We start from the raw sequence: 17,565 nt of genomic DNA, 5'->3' as shown, positions 1-17,565 counted from the left end.
TTCATAATTACTGAAGCTAAATTACTTCTGTACACCACTCAAACAGAACGGCCTTCCCTTCTTCTGTATTACCTGTACGACAGTTAACATGGGAAGTGAAGTGTTTATGGCCCCATAAGTCTTTTCCACTCACACACTCTGTGGGTACTGTTAGAGCTAGACTACACTACGAGCATGTTTAAAACGTCATGTTTGGGCCATAGAGGTTCAGTCATCTCGTTTTCAAATCTGTATGTGATGCTCATAATTTCAACGTTTTTCTGATCGGCTGAATACTTTCCATCTCAGCATGGCCTATAGTTTTGTTTCCAATGAGGATAGACTTCACTCATTTCATGGAGGATAGATTGCATTAGATAACAGTACCAGCACACACACAAACACTATGCGCAAATACACACACACACACACACACACTCACACACACACACACACACACACACACACACACACACGCAGCGACCCTTGCACTGAACTCATTCATTTCCCTGCAGCACAGGTTACCGGGATACGGGCTATTTTAGCACAAAAAGAAGCAACTGTTAAGCTCTTTCGTAACTCCACGGCGAGTAACAAGCCTCAGCCTTGTCTGAGCATCTCTGACCCACTACGACACAGACGATGGGCCGCTCTCTTCTCTTCTCTTCTCTTCTCTGGGAGGCCAAGAGAAAAGGCTTTGATCCAAACGAGCCCACACTCCACAAGACAAGCAAATCAATTACTTCGGAGTCCTTCTAGGAACGCCACTGAAGCTCCGTCTGACAGATGTGGCGAAATCTCCCTGCAGGATCACTTAGAGCAGTTCCGGCTTCAAGCATGACAAACAAGACAACCCTCCCACCGACCCCCCCCGACCCCACCCCTCCGCCCCCCATCCCCCAAAACAAAACACTCCTAGCTATACACTTAAAGCATCTCTGCTTTACTGTACCTGGAGTGTAATCAGGCCAAATAAACCGTGGAACATCTTTAAAAGAGCTGCATGTATGTGCAAACAATCTAATAAGATGAGACATAACGTGACCGCCGAAGAGGGAGGGGAACAAAAATAAAAAACAGCCCCACACGTTTCCTTAGCACACTGATGCTTCGCAGGAGGCAGAAAACAACAGAAAAAACGTCAAACCACACGACGGCCAAGAGACATAAAGCCAGCTGTGGTTTCTACCTATCCCCTGCAACTGTAACTGAAACACCTATCCAGTGCTGGGACCAGCATTTTATTTCACACACATAGTCCAAGTTTAAGTTTCCCCTACTTATCTCCCCTTTCTTTCCTTTTTCCTTGCTTCCTTTCCCAAACTCAGATTAGCAACACAAAGCACTGGTGTTAAAGTTAGCACACTATATGCTATCAGGCACAGTCTGTGAAGCTGAGGTCACATGCCTCCATTTGCGAGGCCCTGGTATTCTGCACTTAAGAGTATAATGTTGAAGGTAGAGCAAAGGGTTGATCTCAGAGCTCTTGGGTAAGGCTTCCATTCTTTCTCAAAGCAAGGGAATCAGACAGGCATATGATTACTGCGTTCAAGCAGTGGCATCTAGTTTTTAGAGTAACAACAGCACTATTTCTGACTACAGACAACTAAAGGTGTGAATCTTCACTGGTCTCATCATTCAATTTAAAGGGTAACGGTTTGATTATAAAACGATTCTTGATGCATCCCGATGCATCTTGTCCTCAAAGTTTTTTATTCATAAACACAAGCAATCATATTTTAAATCTATTTTCCCTTTAAATCTTTTAAATCTAACCCTAACCCTCAAATTACATAAAATGTCTGTCTTCTTTTTCGAAGCAGATTACGCAGTAGTAGACCTAAATGTCTAAATACTAAATATTTTGCAGCCTACTGCATTGTAAACACAACTTCTATGAAAATTTTCCATTAAAACAAATTCTGCCCTTCTATTAGGCCTACAGGATAATTTGGTTATGGTCCTACAACAAACATATAACATAAAAAACTGCTGGCTCTTATAAGGTCAAAGATGATTATGCATGCCACAAGGTAGTATGAACTGGAATTCATCTGTGGTAAATAGATATAAAACCTAAAAAAAAAAAAAAAAAATAGAAAGAACCATGGATTATATTTGGCTAATATGACACCCCAGGAAGTGGTAGCAAGTAAGCTACTAGCATTTAGCTAAGTAGCAGAGCTATATTAAAGCTCTGTGCTCATTCACTGATGTGATGGCCGCATAGTCGCAACAAAATGCATTTAAAATATGATCAAACTAAGTTGTAACTGTACTTGGCTGCATCACAAGACCCAATGGATTGTGTACTTGTAGTATATATAGCCAGTGTCTGAAAGTCCACACTGCTATAAAAGGTTTGTAAATGAATGAAAGCAATAATGTGCCTTTCTGAACACTTATGTTCGTTGGCAGCTTTGGTGAGACAGCTCAAATTGCAGTAGCCAATGCTATTTCATGACCCCTTCACGGAGTTGAATGTTGAAAACTTGTTCAACTCTCTCATTTAACAATTTCAAGCTTCCCAATCAAATTTCTCTGAGTAATCGATAAACTTAAACCACTAACAAAATCAGTTCCCATTGCCGTCTCTAATCCATCTCCATTGACTGCGCATGTGTGAAACTGAGCGTGCAGTAGTTTGCATGCGCTCAGTACAATAAGTTCAGCTTTTCCGTATCCGCGTATCCGCAACAGCACAAAAACGAGTATACTTGGGACCGTCTGTCTCCATATTGGACAAAGCTGTGGCCACAGAAGTGTACCTCGCCCTTTATAGAAACCCCTGTGCTGAGTGAGACCAATGAGACACTGCTATGTTATCATCAACCATCAGGTGTCACTGTTAGCCACCACAGTTTATTCAAACAGTTTATGTAAGATGTTAAAAATAGAATTAGAACTATAAAATAAGAAGTAATAAAGTTGATTTTCTTAATTTGAGGCATCCATCGATGTATCCAATCTAGTAGGGTATTCAGAGAACACCCCGAAGGCCCTGATAGACCACCTCTGCATCACGAAACCTCAACATCTACCATCAGCAAAAGCAATGTGAGCAGGCCACATTAAAGTCATTACCCGGATCACATTCTCCCATCTCAAACATGGACACTGCTGGGTGGCGTGGCCCAGAATAAAACAATATTTTCCACAACAAATGGCCAGCTGGCTCAGCCATGCCAATCCTTACCTCCGTATAGTCGAAGTCCGAGAGAGGCGCTATGCTTTTGATGTAGTCGATCCGGGGCTGGTTGGCTGCATTGCCAAGTGGAACCGGAGGAATTAACGTGCTCATCGCTGAAACTATCGTCTGGAAAGCGGATCAAATGAAAACACAGACATTAATCTGGATAAATATGGGATAAACCTGTGTATAAGCCAATCTAATCAGTGCAGAAGGATTGCTGGGTACGATCTCATTGGGGGTAAAAAGTAAACAATATCATGTAACATGTTGAGGGACACATGTCAGTTATAACACTGCTGACAATGACTTACCACTATGGCATCTTTCACATTTTTTCGAATATCCAAGATTTTTTGTTTCTTTTCTCTGAGAATAAAATGTCGACACAAAATTAGTGATATCATACCCATTATTCTATCTGTTTCTTCCATATAACACAATGCCAGTAAATATTCTGATTATTTAGCATATCTCTGTGTGTGTGTGTGTGTGTGTGTGTGTGTGTGTGTGTGTGTGTGTGTGTGTGTGTACATTTGTAAGTAGGTGAGAGTACAGACAGTTTAAAGGTCTGTTCTATAAAAGGTGTTCAGATATGTATCACTATTAAATTACATAATAGAAAACAATATGGCAATTAAATGTCAACATAGCTGAAAATCCAAGGCCACCATCATAAAATAAATAGGATTTAACTATTAACCATAACTATAAATAAATCATATTGATACCACTGCATACAAATCTTAAACTCTATCTATGATACAAAAAAACTTAACACTTACATTAAATAAAACAAAATGATTATAACATCAATTGCCAAGAAAGCTGTACGCCAATAGTATCCACAACCTGTATAACCTAATTTGTTGTATAAAAAGTTTGTCTTTGTATTAGGTGTGAGAGCATGCAATGCTGTGAATACATTGCATCCTCAAATAGGCGGAACTCAATAACTTAGCCCAATATATATTAAGCCTTATATCTACATAAAATACTACATTTAATGAGCCGAAATATTTTTAAATACAACAGACCAAGACACCTACTTTCCACCTCGACCTCTGCACACAAAACAACTTGAAACAACCACACCATACATTGGTCATTATTTTGAAGCAAAACAGTGCAGAAATGCTATTTGGGTCATAATAAAATAAGAGATATTCAAAGGGAATCTCTGTCAAAGCACACGCCGATAATGACGTCTTTATCTCGCTGACAGCTTTTAGAAATCAGCTGGACATAGCAAGCTTGTCGCCATGCTGTTCTTCCAATACGGGCCTTATGTATCTGCAGTGCTAACATTAGCTGAGGGAAAATAGAGTCAGAAACGAAGACGTTTACATTCTGTTACAAAAGAAGAAAGACTGGTAGACTGTTAAGCATATAGCTAATGTCACAAGCAAAGACTGCGGAAATGATCTGCTACTAGAAATACAGAGCTTACAGAGAGAGAGAGAACATATCTGGCCACTTACTCTGCATTAAAGCCATTGACGTGAAGGATCCGCATCTGCTTGACAATCGTGCTCTTTCCGGACTCTCCAGCTCCTTAGAAAATAAAATAAAACAAAAATATGACACTGCTTCCTTGTACAGAAATACATGTCGCTGACACTTCGCAGAGGGCTTATAACAGGCGATTGACAAAATGCGTGCGAGTCGGTGGCAATTAAACCATCCATCTACATAGAGCAGGCGAGACCTGTCAACATATGTGGGCAGAGGACGAAACTGAAAACAGCCGATAACCGACGTCTTTATCAAAAACCATCTTCCGGACCTTACCTAATAAAAGTAGCCGATGCGTGGCTTTATAGGCTTGTCTTTCTTTTTGCAACTGTTTCTCGATTTTTTTATTCGCTTCTCGCTGAGCCTTTTCGTCGATGCGTTGGTCTTCAGTCTTGCTGTTGCCCAAACACCCCATCTTCCGTTGGCCTCTGCTCGCACCCGGCGTATAAAACAGTAACAGTAATTCCTACTTTCTATATAAAAAGGCGAACAAATGGGGCGAAAAATCCGTGCGCCACTTTTCCGTCGCTGTGAAAAAAGGGTTTCGCTATAATCCTTTAACAAACCGAAGCCAAACGGTTCACTCGAATCCAATAAATATAAGCATTATAAATAGAATAAAAATATACATTTGGCTAACAACATAAATAAGAACAAATCGGCTGTTTCTGGAACCCAGCCAACGCTCGCTCCTGCTTCTCTCTCAGTATTTTTCTCTCTAAAATGCTGTTAGCAATTCTGTCTGTTAAACTCAACACTGCCTCTCTCTGTGACACCAGGAAGTAACACCGATTTGAAAGAGGAACACCTCTCACTTCGTGCTGTCAGCACCTGCCCTTCTGAAAATGTTCAGCCAAAGAGACGGCTGTTAGGTCTGTTACCTGCTTTGGGTTGCCAAAAAAGTAGCCAGACCTATCCACAGGACGAAATAACGTAGTCTAGGTGAGAGAAAATAATACGACAGCGCGCTACAACTCATGCCACAGCAGGCAGGTCAGTTACCTCACCAAAATCATAATACGAGAAATATTAAAGATTGTAGATAGAACAGAAATATCAAATGAAGAAATAAGTCTTTGTTTATTTTTTTTAAAATGACAGATATAAAAGAGAATGTATAAAAGAGGTAGGCTATCAGAAGTTAGCCTAAATATAATCTTCAAAGATCACTTCCCTCATATAGAGTTACACGATGATAACCTGGGACACTAGCTGTAGGGCATTTTTTTTTTTTTTCAGCCATACATGTCCAAAGGCCTCTGCAATAAATGAATTCCAAGTGCATGGCATGTTATGGCTATAATACGTACTTCAGGTATTCAAACTCATTTGATATGAAATGTGAATATAATGGTGGAAATGTCCAACAAAGTCAATCTAGAGTCTGTCTGATTAGTTATACCTATGTAAGGCAGGGCAACAAATGACTACAGTAGATAAAAATGTGTGTGTGTGTGTGTGTGTGTGTGTGTGTGTATGAGAGAGAGAGAGAGAAAGAGAGAGAAAGAGAGAGAGAGAGACTCAGTGGGGGGGTTGGAAGTATCCTAGGCACTGGCCACAGCTCAGCCTTCATAAAACTGGTACATTGCAAATATGGTGGACTACATGCAAATGAGTTCCCAAGTTTGCATACCAGTGGCTACAGCACAGCTAGGCTGAGGAGAACAGCTAATTCAGTATCATCTGTAATAACACTAAATAGGCCTACAAGCATTCTTTGAATATAGACCTGATTTTTTCCCCGTGTGACTGTGTGAGTATAACAAAGTATATTTCACCAGATTGACAATAAATAATAGCACTAAATTAAAAAGGGTAGAATGTCTACTGAGAATATTAAGATGCCATAGAATATTTTTACAGAGAAAGTCAACATCTCACAATGTCACATACTTCTCTACAAATAACTACCTTAGCTATATTTTGATGCTTAAAATATAACCTTATCACTGTTGTGTCATCCATGTAAAGATCAACAAACAAATAAACAAAAGCCACTGGAACAGTCCAAGTCCCTCAGAGTTTGAACATGATCGCTATCTGCCACACAGAAGAGAAGTTGCCATCATTTGGGACAATGGAAAGATTTTCCCGCACACGAATATGGAAAGGAGATGCAAAGTCGCTTTTAAGATGTCAAACAACAGGTTCTGGCCCCAGAGGATGCAAATGATGGATGGGTTTTCTGTGGCCTCTCTTAACTGTCTGTAACTAGACTGCTGGCTGGGAGGAGGTAGTGTTCAAGGTGAGGCAGAGAAGCCTGGGATCAGTTGCAATGCGCCTGTCTCCCTCTTGTGGAGAATGCAAGTAAGAGCGGCGGTAAAATACAGTTTGTCAGCAGCCATTTAAATAAAATTAAACAAAAACTATTAACATTTATTAGGCTACATGTATGACTTTGATGAGCATTTTCACATTGAGAATTGAAATTGCTCTGAATGATGCAGCCTACATTTAATATACATTACACTCATAATTTTCCTTTCATATTTGGTTGGGGTAATGCATTGATTTTGCATTATTTAAGACAGTTGCAAATACTACCCCAAGTCATTGTCCTAATCATAATCAAAATCCCAACGCAAACCCTAACCCGACTATTTTTCTGAGACGCCCAAAAGTAGAATTCAACCAGACCAGTACTGGAGATGACCTGAAGAAATATCTGACCAACATTCCACTTTTCAGTCAGTGCCCTCTTTGTACAGAAACAATGCCATTCTCTTCATATAAAAATCCTCATTACGCCATCTTTGTTTATTTTGATACCACCTCTGTTAATTGGTTCATTTTAAACTGTTAATTTGAATTAAGATATACAGTGGCTTGGCCTGAAAGTCATTCCCAGTTTACACAAGAGGGCACATATTTCCCACACGTCACATTAACACATCTGACCGAGATCCCACACAGATCCAGGGAGTCTTCACCAGATCACTGCCAACTCTGGCCAAGACACAGACCTCAAGCACTCTTGCAATGTATGAATTTGATGGCTATTTTACATTTGCATTTACAGCAGAAAGCAGTTGCTTATTAGCAATTAGCTTCTTATGCTGAGGATGAGATATGTAAATATGTGGTTAAAAGAACTGGATGGAAGTTCTGTCTGGAGAATGGGCTTCTTTCCGAATCGAAGAGCAAAACACCAGAGTATGGTTTATATTTGATATCGAATTTTATGTTGATGTCTTCTGACTTGCAATACTAAACAGAAGATCTTATTTCATTTTTTTTGAGAGCATATTCAGTAGATTTGTTCATGGATTCAGCGAAGATTCAGGAGTTGGCCTCTACTTAGCAAAAGAGAGAAATCCAACACAATAGAGATACATAGGGACCATGTTTCCCAAATTAAAGGCACTGTGACCACACATTAAAGGGTGTTACATCTTTCCAGGGAACATTTGGAGGAATACAAGTATAATTGAAGGTATTGTAAGGACATTGTGTCCCCTTGTGTTTATGAGGGACAGACTTGGCAGTGTTAGACAGAAGAGTTAATGTACAGCCCAGTTCATATCAGAGGCCAGGGAACAGGTTTCCTGCTTGGCCTCATTTGTGCGCATACTTTCTGTTGTGAGTGAATGCAAAATAGATGGTTACAGATTAAGACGCAAAACTGGCTGCAGTTACTTTCAGGTGAAAAAGAAACAAAATACATCTGGAGAATAATTTCACTGCCACCTACGCAAGAAATCCAACTGAGAGAGGTCAAGCATAACATGAGCAAATACATTAAATTAAAATTAGATAAAACTTTATGAAAATGTACACAAACCACTGGTCTCTAAGTTGTACCTTGATTTGCTAGTAAACGGCATTTGTCTGACATGACTAATTCTCTCATTGGATAATAGTTTGTGTCAAATAAATATGCAGTCCCAGACTTGGCCTGTTGCCCTACGCTCCTTTAAAGCACATTCTTGGCCTTTAATCCCTTTGTTTTTGTTTTGGGTCACATGAACTTCTACCCTGCAGGCGTGTTAGAGGCCAGTTTCCACAGGACAGCCAGGACCGATTTAGAAAGCAAGAGTGAGGATTTTGTTTGGACACAGAAAACAGAATGGGAATATCCGTGAGTGTGTGTGAGAAAGTTTACAGGTGTTGTGTGTGTGTTTTATGTTTACGTGTGTTGCATATGTGTTTTTGTTGTATCTGTGTGTGTGTGTTTACATTTGTTGTCCGTTTATAAACATTACAATTAGAGAGTATGTACTGGTCTGCATGTGTGTATAAGACTATGTACATGTTTGTGATTACATTTGTGAATGTATGTCATATGTGTTTGTCTATCTGTGTGTGCGTGTGTATGTATGCATTCGTCTGTGTGTGTGTGTGTGTTTGTGTGTGTGTGTACGCATCAGCAGGGGAGAGGCTAGAGTGGGTCACTGTTTCAAAATACAAGCCCCCCCCCACTCCCCCACCCTGCATTAAAATACAGCTGGCCTCCAAATCACAGATAATATTTCATAGGATCACTGAAAACAAACTCAGCTCTGCCATATCTGCCAAGAGTCTCTCTGCCAAAAGGCAATCTGGTACCCTGCACCTGTGAGGTCACATGTGTGTGTGTGTGCGTGTGTGTGTATATGTGTGTGTGTGTGTGACCTAACCTGGGATGACCCTTTTATACAAAGGGTCAACACACATCTGCCCCACTCCCAAAGTTGTGTAAAAGGGAAATAAGATGACCTAATGCCTTCCAGTCTCCCATGCTGTGAGAGTGCACAACAGTGCTCTAACGAAAAACATTGGGAACTATTTTTATTTTGACAAATTCATTTAATTCAGAGTGGGAACAGACAGAATGTGGAATTATATTGTAAGAATAGTTTTGTGACAAAATCCAAGTATTTCTATATGGTGTCTATGTATCAGCTCTATATTGTGTCCTTTCAGGGCTTCTGTAAACCTTAACATTTAAAACCTGCCAAAGAAATACTGTAGACTTCCACTACAGTATTTTGAGGGGCTTTGTTCGATGTATTGATCTGACCGTAACGGTCATTGTCTTGTCCTATTCATATGTCCTCCTGGATCCTGACTAAAATGCTGTACAAATAGAATAGATTCAGTTAAAAACAAATCTGGGAAAACTGAGCACAGACTTAATCAAACACATACTAAGAGGATCAGATTGTATATATATATATATATATATATATATATATATATTTACATATTTTGATACCTCAGTATTGACACTCAATATACTATGTAAAATGCCCACTCCGCTGGTTATCAGTACTAATGTGGCAGCCAATGATAAAAGTGAACTACATTACTCACAAATATCTGTATCTGCCAGTGTTTCAGCTAGGACAGCTGTGGGAGGCGTTCTCCCTAAGAGTTGGGCTCTTCTCTGTGCCACAGTGTGTTGTCACATAAAACAAGAGTGAGTCACTCTTCCCAGACATACACATGTGCACACACACACGCACGCAAACACACACACACACACACACACACACCCACACACAGACACACACATACACACACAGACATCCTTCCTCCTCTTTCGTGGAACAAGTGACTGATCCACACCTGCCTGTGTCATTTATAGCTATCCAGATGCATCCATGAATTGAAAAAAAAAACAGTAAAATAATTTCCTGAGAGAGATAAAAATACGATTTATGAGCTAATCTAATCGAGAAAAACACATATTTCCATCACAGACAGCAACCTCCATGTGTCATGCTGCATTTGAAGTAGATGATAACAAATACAGGGCTCAATGCTACTATTTTTCTTAACTTTTCCTCTGTTACTGGTTTGCTAATTTGAGAATTGATGGGATTTTTGTGTCAGAGGGCAGCACCTACAGAAGTGGTGTTCATCAAGGTTTGTGACATATTAGATTACAAATAGATAACAAAGTCAACAAATCATGAAAACGCTCCATGGCGAGTTCGCTGTAAATGTATAAAGATTACCATGACATATCAACATCATTCTAATGGGATCATGTGAGTCACTGACACAGACATCATTCGCTCACTCAGAACATTCTGCTATGATGGATATGACTGCTGCATGAGATAAGAGAGGCTCAGGAATGCTGAAATACTGCATGCAGGAAAAAATGTTATACAAGAGGTCATCAGCTAAAAGGCATTCCAATGTGAGTTCATTGAGTGCCACCAAGGCTAAATAATCCAGAGAGACTGTAGTCACAATTTGAATAATTTTGTCTTAAATTACCTTCGGTGTAATAACAGAGAGTGTGTGTTGCCATGATGTTTGATATAACTTCTTAAATTATGTTGGTGGATTATGTTTATGTTATTATGTTTTGTTTGTTAAACGTGTAGCAAAAATAAAGTTCTCAATAACTGAGTCACTGATAAACAATAGACACCATGCCAGGTTGCCAACTCAAATGCCTTTGCCTTCAGACTCAGTTTCACATGCAATTTCAGAAAGTCTCCTGTTTTCATGCCATGATTTTTCCTATTAACGGCAGTTCAACTCACACTGATTTCAGATAGGGCACTTTGTCTAATGCAAAGACAGCCCAGAGAGTTGGCAACCCTGCAGACAGTTTCTGGGGCATACTGCAGTTCCATTGACCCTCACCAGACCTTAGCGTGAGCGTGTGCTATATACTGTGCTGTTTGGCACTTCGGGTTGCTATGGAGTGGACAGCTGTAAAGCACAACCCAGAATGATAGCCATGCAGTGTGTTCTAGTGAGCTAATGAGCTAGTCTGGGCATTTTCTCTGTGTCAGACATGTGCTTTCCTGGGAATGTAGGTAAAGACAAATTTGCCCATTTACAGGTGCAGCAAGTAAGAGAGTCTTGGCAACAATAAAAGATTATGGCAAATGACGGTGACGGTTGTCCCTACATTTTGTTCCGATCGTTTTTTTCTCTCCATTGTCTACATACTATATGTGCATGTATGACTGTTGACCAAAGTGTGACCTATTTGCCACAGTGAATGTTATTTTAGGACAAAAGTCATGCTTTGGCACTGGTGGAATGCAGCTGCATAACCTGTCCTGTCAAATTGTAATCAATGTTTTGTCTTGATTCAGTGGGCTCATATCATGATAAGGCACCTAGTTTGACATGCCTTGACATTTGTATACCCCCCCCCATCTACTCATAAGTGGCTCCAACAATGAATGTAATGCAGTTAGCATCCATAACCCACAGTTCTCTTCAGCTGATCTTCCTCTTCTCAACTATATACCCGTTTCATCCATTACCCTTGCTATGTTTGAGAAGCCGCTACTGCTCATCTAGTTTCCTCCTCTTGTTACCATCTGCCTCCTCACGGGCAATGGGGCCTTACTCCATGCTTTCCAACCGTCACCTAGCCCAAACCCTGCTCTCCCACTCTGTACCTGCCCAATGACATCCCGATATTGTAATGCGCCTGTTCTTGTGGATTCCACTTCTTCCCTGTTTTCACCGTTGGAGCAGTGTTCTTCACTGCTGGACCCTTAGACTATGACACAGTCTTCTCCAGGCTTGTCATAGCTCATTTGAACTCGTGGCACCCCAAGCCATTTCCTAACTGCATTATTCATGATTCTCTCAAATTTCTCTGAAATAGCAACTTCATACACAGTCAAAGGCCACCTTATGCGTGGGAAAAGCCCAAACTACAAGCACGACAAATTTCAATTTACTAGGCAAGAAGGTCTTATCAATGCTATTGATAGCTTTAATAGTGAATCTCTGCAATCTGTCCTCAGTCACTCAATGTGGAATTGTACCAGCTGCCTAAGCTCTTCACAAATTTAGTTCAGTTACACATTTTTTCAAAACTATTTTCTAGCATAAATGTTAAGTAGACCTGTGTGAAGTGTAAAGTAACCATCATGGACGTTACAATTTTAGGATCAACACCAATATAATTTTCCATACTCGAGGTACTGTATCATCTGATCTAGTGTATGTGGCTCAGTTTTACAGAGCTGAGGCTGCTGTGGTTTTCAGTGTACTGAAATGTTGTTGGGTAATGTCATACAAGACGGCCATTACGTAATAAGTTACAATCAAAGTTGTAGAACAATGACTACATTTTATCACATCGCTGTTCAAATGGCCTCTGCAATAAAACACAAAAATTAACCAGAAGGTTGTAAAGTGAGGTAGTGGCTGTAAGACAATAAAACAGACAAGGCATACTTCAGTTCCTGTCTTCACTCTATAAGACAGATGACTAACTAATACTGATATCATAGAACCATAAGACAAAGGAAACAGATATGAGAATTACTGGGTGGATGTGTTCAGTGTGCCGCCTCCTTAAATCTCATCCTTTCATTTTAGTCTTTTTTCCCATTTTTAGTCAGATTGATTTTTCTTCCTATTTTCACGCTCTACTGTACTGTGGCGAGGAGCTAATGTGATGTTTAGTTCCTGGTTTGGGTATTATGGGCAATGATTGTTTTAGTGTTCTTTAGCGTAGTTGCCTCCCAACATGTGAAATGTTACACTATAGGCTGTGTGTGTGTTTAGAAGGGGCTTTGAACTTGGTAATGATGTATGTTTGTATGAATGAGTCTGACTTTATAACAGAAGAAATCTTGTGCTTATATGTATTCTTGTGGGATTATTAGTAGAAGGCAAGAGTATGTTTGAAAACAATGGAGAATGCTACATATACACCTACAACTATAGACATTTATAACAGGACAGGGGTATACACTATCGTAATAATACGTTTAAATATAGCCAGGGGTAGCAATTATAACAGGACAGGGGTATACACTATGATAATAATATGTTTAAATATAGCCAGGGGTAGCAATTAGCGGGGCCCAAGCAGAATGCGCAAACTGCCCCAAATAGAAAAAGTTTGAATGATTTCACTGCTTCAGCAGGTGAAAGAGGACCCTTTAAATTCTGTAAATATTATGTAAAGATTTAAAGACAAAGTTAATTTTGTCAGAGGAACAGAGAAAAACATGTGGTAGCTTGTTGTTTTTTTCAATGCTATTATGAATGACCCTACAAAAATTACAGTAAGCTTGGCCATTCACACTGGCATGTATTGGCTGCTGAATTTTGATTGGCCGATTGGCCGCCATTTTGTTGAGCAAGCCTAATAGAACTTTGGGAGAGGTGAGAAAATGTAGCTACATATAATCAATTTTAGCTTGAGCCATTCTTAAGATACTGAAATGTGTCAGTTGCAGCGGCCCTTAGGAACGAAATTTGGTGTATTTCCTAAGAATGTGGAAGTGATGCAGGGTGTCAAATTTCAATATAAGAATATACAATATTGGCTAGTGAAGTGCTAGATTTTTGTTTTGTCCATTGTTCATTGGCAGGCACCACTCCAAAAATGTATTGTAATGAGCTAGAGCCAATGTGCGAATTTCTGGCAAGATGGTTTTCGAGCTATTGCTCAAGTGCTTTGACCCTACCCCACTTCAAAGGGCAACACACACCTAGGGACACAAACCTTACATACTGTAGTATCAGACATGGAGGGATACAAGCATACCAAGTTTCATGTGGATTGGTTAAGTCTAAGTATATGAAATCATCGACCATAAAATTGGTGAACAAAAGTGGAAGAAGCAGAAAAAGGTATGGCTGGCTGCCTGCCTGCGTGCAGCGGTGGTCATAATAAGCCTGGCATCTCATGTTAATTTCAGTAAACAGCCATTGACAGGAATTTCCTGTACCTGATACTAATACTGTTGGTAAGTCTGATGGAAAGACTGTATCCAGTTAATGGTTCACCGCTGTTCATCTATGCATACAGTTTCAATACTATTTTACATGATGAGGACCTTTAACTGGGCCACATTGGTATCTGAAGGCATGACATCACACAAAAATGAGAGGTGTCACATGATCACAGGCATGGCAACATGGGCTACTCTCGAGGATACCTCTGGCATGTGCCACTTTCATGAAACAGCCTCGTTCAGAAACTAGACCCCTGACTATGTGCAAGATCCGTGGTATCATCTAGTTTACTCACGTCCTGCAGTAAATGCTATTAAAATGCAAACCCATCACAGTTGAAACCGACCCTTTTTAGTCATCAACACTTTGTTAATATGAGCGTAGGCTAGAAATGTAATAAACGTGCTAGAAAATTCACTGCCAGGACAAAATGACACAAATCACTGTGCTGGAACGACACATACCCAGTAAAAGAAGTCGGTATGTTTGCCGGTAATCCCTTTTCTGGTCCTTGAGTTCTCGGTCTATGCGTATACTGATTTTCCTTGCCTCTTTCGCGGCCGCTTTTTCCATCGCTAATAGTTTATCGAAGTTTTTCCGTTTGTGAGGACTGTGCTTCTGCAAAAGAAGCCTCCCGCCATGGTCATCCCCTCCTCCGTTCCCATTCTGAACTGGCACACTGTCAGTCATATCTCCCTGCCGTACAGCCCGACCAGAATTCTTGCGGGAATTCCCACGGCAAAACAGACACTCGCGGGGTGGCACCATGTCGTTGGTATCCTCTCCCCTGTCCTCGTGAATAGGAGACCCGGCGCGGAGGGGTAAGGACGAATCGGTTGGCTGGTCGGAATCTGATATGGAACCACCGGGATCACCCCAGAGACTCGGACGCAGGCTATAACATAATCCCATGGTGTGTTCAGTCCCAGTAATGCTCAATTAACACAAATCCAGTCAAAATGCAGCTCTATATCATTTGGCAAAAGCAGTTGACCTTCACTCATCGCGGCATCGTCAAGCTGGTGATCACCGTGATTTCAAGGCACCTGATTTCTTCATGGCTGTCCATTCGCCAAAATGTGTGCCATTTTTGCTTTTCCCCCTTCGTTTCTTGCTCCGTACTTAATTCGATAGAGAGGGAACCCCGTTTTACCGCCCCAGTTCAAATCACTTGAGGGAAATCCAAGATTAAAGCGAGAGGCAACTCGAACGCTCTTAAAACAAATCGCATCCCCTGTCTTCGTTTCAGGTTGTGTAGTGAGTGAAACTGCCGTGCGACTGAAGGCGCGCCGCGTCAACTGCAACAGGAGAACAGTTTGCTGATTGACCAAAGATTAGACCAGGACGTTATCGTGAATGAGCGTGCGTGCGAGGTGCCTCACGAAGGAAATCAATGCGGCTGAATGGTCGGTAGCCTACGTTTTACTACACTACCACCTGCTAAAATCGACGCGCCCCCCTTACCTCCCCCAGTGTGATGACTGTATCCCACGCGAAATATTTAATAGCCAATCAAATACGGGAGCCATCATGTCACGTAGCAAAGACCATCGTCAGCAGGTTCGTGCTGGGTCTTCCTAGGTAATTCCAATGGTCTACTGGTGGTCGAACCTAGATCACGCTCATGACGTTCTAATCTGGTCAAACCATCAAGGACATGTTTCAGACATATAGTCCGAGCAAAGTAGGCTACAGTATACAATGGTATGCTTGTTTCTTTTAAAGTTTTCTAAATTGGTTTATACAGGCAAATTTGAAAATCCAATTGAAGTCCAATTGAATCCAGTTGAAACAGAAGGGAGTCCTAATGACCTCTGTTTTCCTCTCAGATCATATTTGTATGATAGTTCTCAAAATCTCAACATCTATAGCCTATATAGCCTAGTCACTAAAGGGAAGCCCAAATCAAACACTAGATTATTGCTTTTTTTCTCTCTACAAATTAGTAGTTAATTAATTGGTAATACATTCGTTATGAAGGATCCTTTGAAGAGGATGGAGAACATGATTTAGCCATAAAATGAGCTTTTGGGAGATTACAGAGGTGTCTGGCAACAAACAGCTCAGCATATACAATTACATATGATACACCTCATTCGATCAGTTTGGACCATGTGGTCAAAGCTCTGAGTTCATCGATGTTTTTTTATTATACGTTGGATCAACACGATACTGGCTTTGATAGCACTGGCATGCTATCAGGACACCCTGTACAATATCAAGTTATTACAGTTTGACAGCTCCAGCAATTGATAAGAGAAGATTGCTTGACTTGCGGGTGAACTTTAGTCAGTGGTGATATTGATAACATTCTGTCAACTCACTTACATTTTTTTTACTGGCTGTTGTGTAACCATGAATTGGTGTGGGGAGGAGCTTGTTCTAACAGTATACTCACGAACAAGATAACAACAAATTGGTGTCAAAGTGTGTTGATGAAAGGAAGAGGCAGGGCCTCGGGACAAAAATAGATTTTTAGGGCTACTAAACGCTGTCGAGTTCCGTATTTTATATGCTGAAGTACAGGCATTTTAAACTCGGATCTGTCTGTGTGTCTTGTGGTGTGTGTGGGCATGTTAACAAGGAGACATAAAAGAAGATGCTATCTAGGGAGTAACGTTCACCTTCAGCATTACAGACGATTCGTGCTTTATTGTCAGTACAACCCAGGTCTAAAAATAACTCCACATCGCTAATTTGTAAGCCCAATGGACCTTCCTAAAAAAAAAGAAATATTCATCACAGCACAGGTGATGTTCCATAGGGGGCAAAAAACTGAGACGCAGGGGGAAATGGGGTTTCCAAGGTAACAGTAAGCTAATAGAATAAGGCCTTCTGTCTCCACCTTGTGGAAAAAGTGTGAAACTTACTTTATCCCATGTTGTGGCATCCACATTTGCATTTGCAGCTATGTAATCTTGATGGGTAATAAATAGGAATCCCCTCGTCAAGTCCTCGTTGCCTTTTGGCACTCGGTTAGCATGGCATGAAGGTGTACAAAGTGACACAATATGAAAGGGAAACATAAGAATCAAAATAATTACTTTTTAGAGCACTGGCTAATGCCTCTCTGTAGCTCTTTAGAACACTAATCAAACAATAATCATAATATCAAACAACCCCTTGACTTCGACTGTTTGTATATATTCCTATGGAATTAACATCACAACACCTGGGCTATGGGTATGTATGAACATTGTGTTGAGTGTACAGACAGGTCT

The 17,565-nt window shown here is 40.5% G+C and overlaps 1 protein-coding gene across 2 annotated transcripts; it reads right to left on the bottom strand.

Moving 5' to 3' along the window:
• Positions 1-1,176: 1,176 nt before the first annotated feature.
• Positions 1,177-15,921, bottom strand: LOC122130722 (guanine nucleotide-binding protein G(olf) subunit alpha-like). Of its 2 annotated transcripts, none has more exons than XM_042705448.1 (4): positions 14,809-15,921; positions 4,651-4,723; positions 3,484-3,538; positions 1,177-3,295 (listed from the first exon to the last, which is right to left on the bottom strand). In XM_042705448.1, exons 1-4 carry the CDS (start codon positions 15,254-15,256, stop codon positions 3,023-3,025), a joined length of 849 nt encoding a protein of 282 aa, XP_042561382.1. In that variant the 5' UTR covers positions 15,257-15,921; the 3' UTR covers positions 1,177-3,022. The 2 variants fall into 2 exon arrangements, with proteins under 2 accessions (XP_042561382.1, XP_042561383.1); XM_042705449.1 differs by lacking the exon at positions 14,809-15,921 and adding an exon at positions 4,961-6,127.
• Between the last annotated feature and the right edge of the window lie 1,644 nt (positions 15,922-17,565).

This window comes from Clupea harengus, unplaced genomic scaffold (assembly GCF_900700415.2).
Source record: "Clupea harengus unplaced genomic scaffold, Ch_v2.0.2, whole genome shotgun sequence".
Lineage (NCBI taxonomy): Eukaryota > Metazoa > Chordata > Actinopteri > Clupeiformes > Clupeidae > Clupea > Clupea harengus.
Note: the sequence above shows the minus strand (reverse complement) of the source record. Positions and strands in the feature narration are given on the sequence as shown.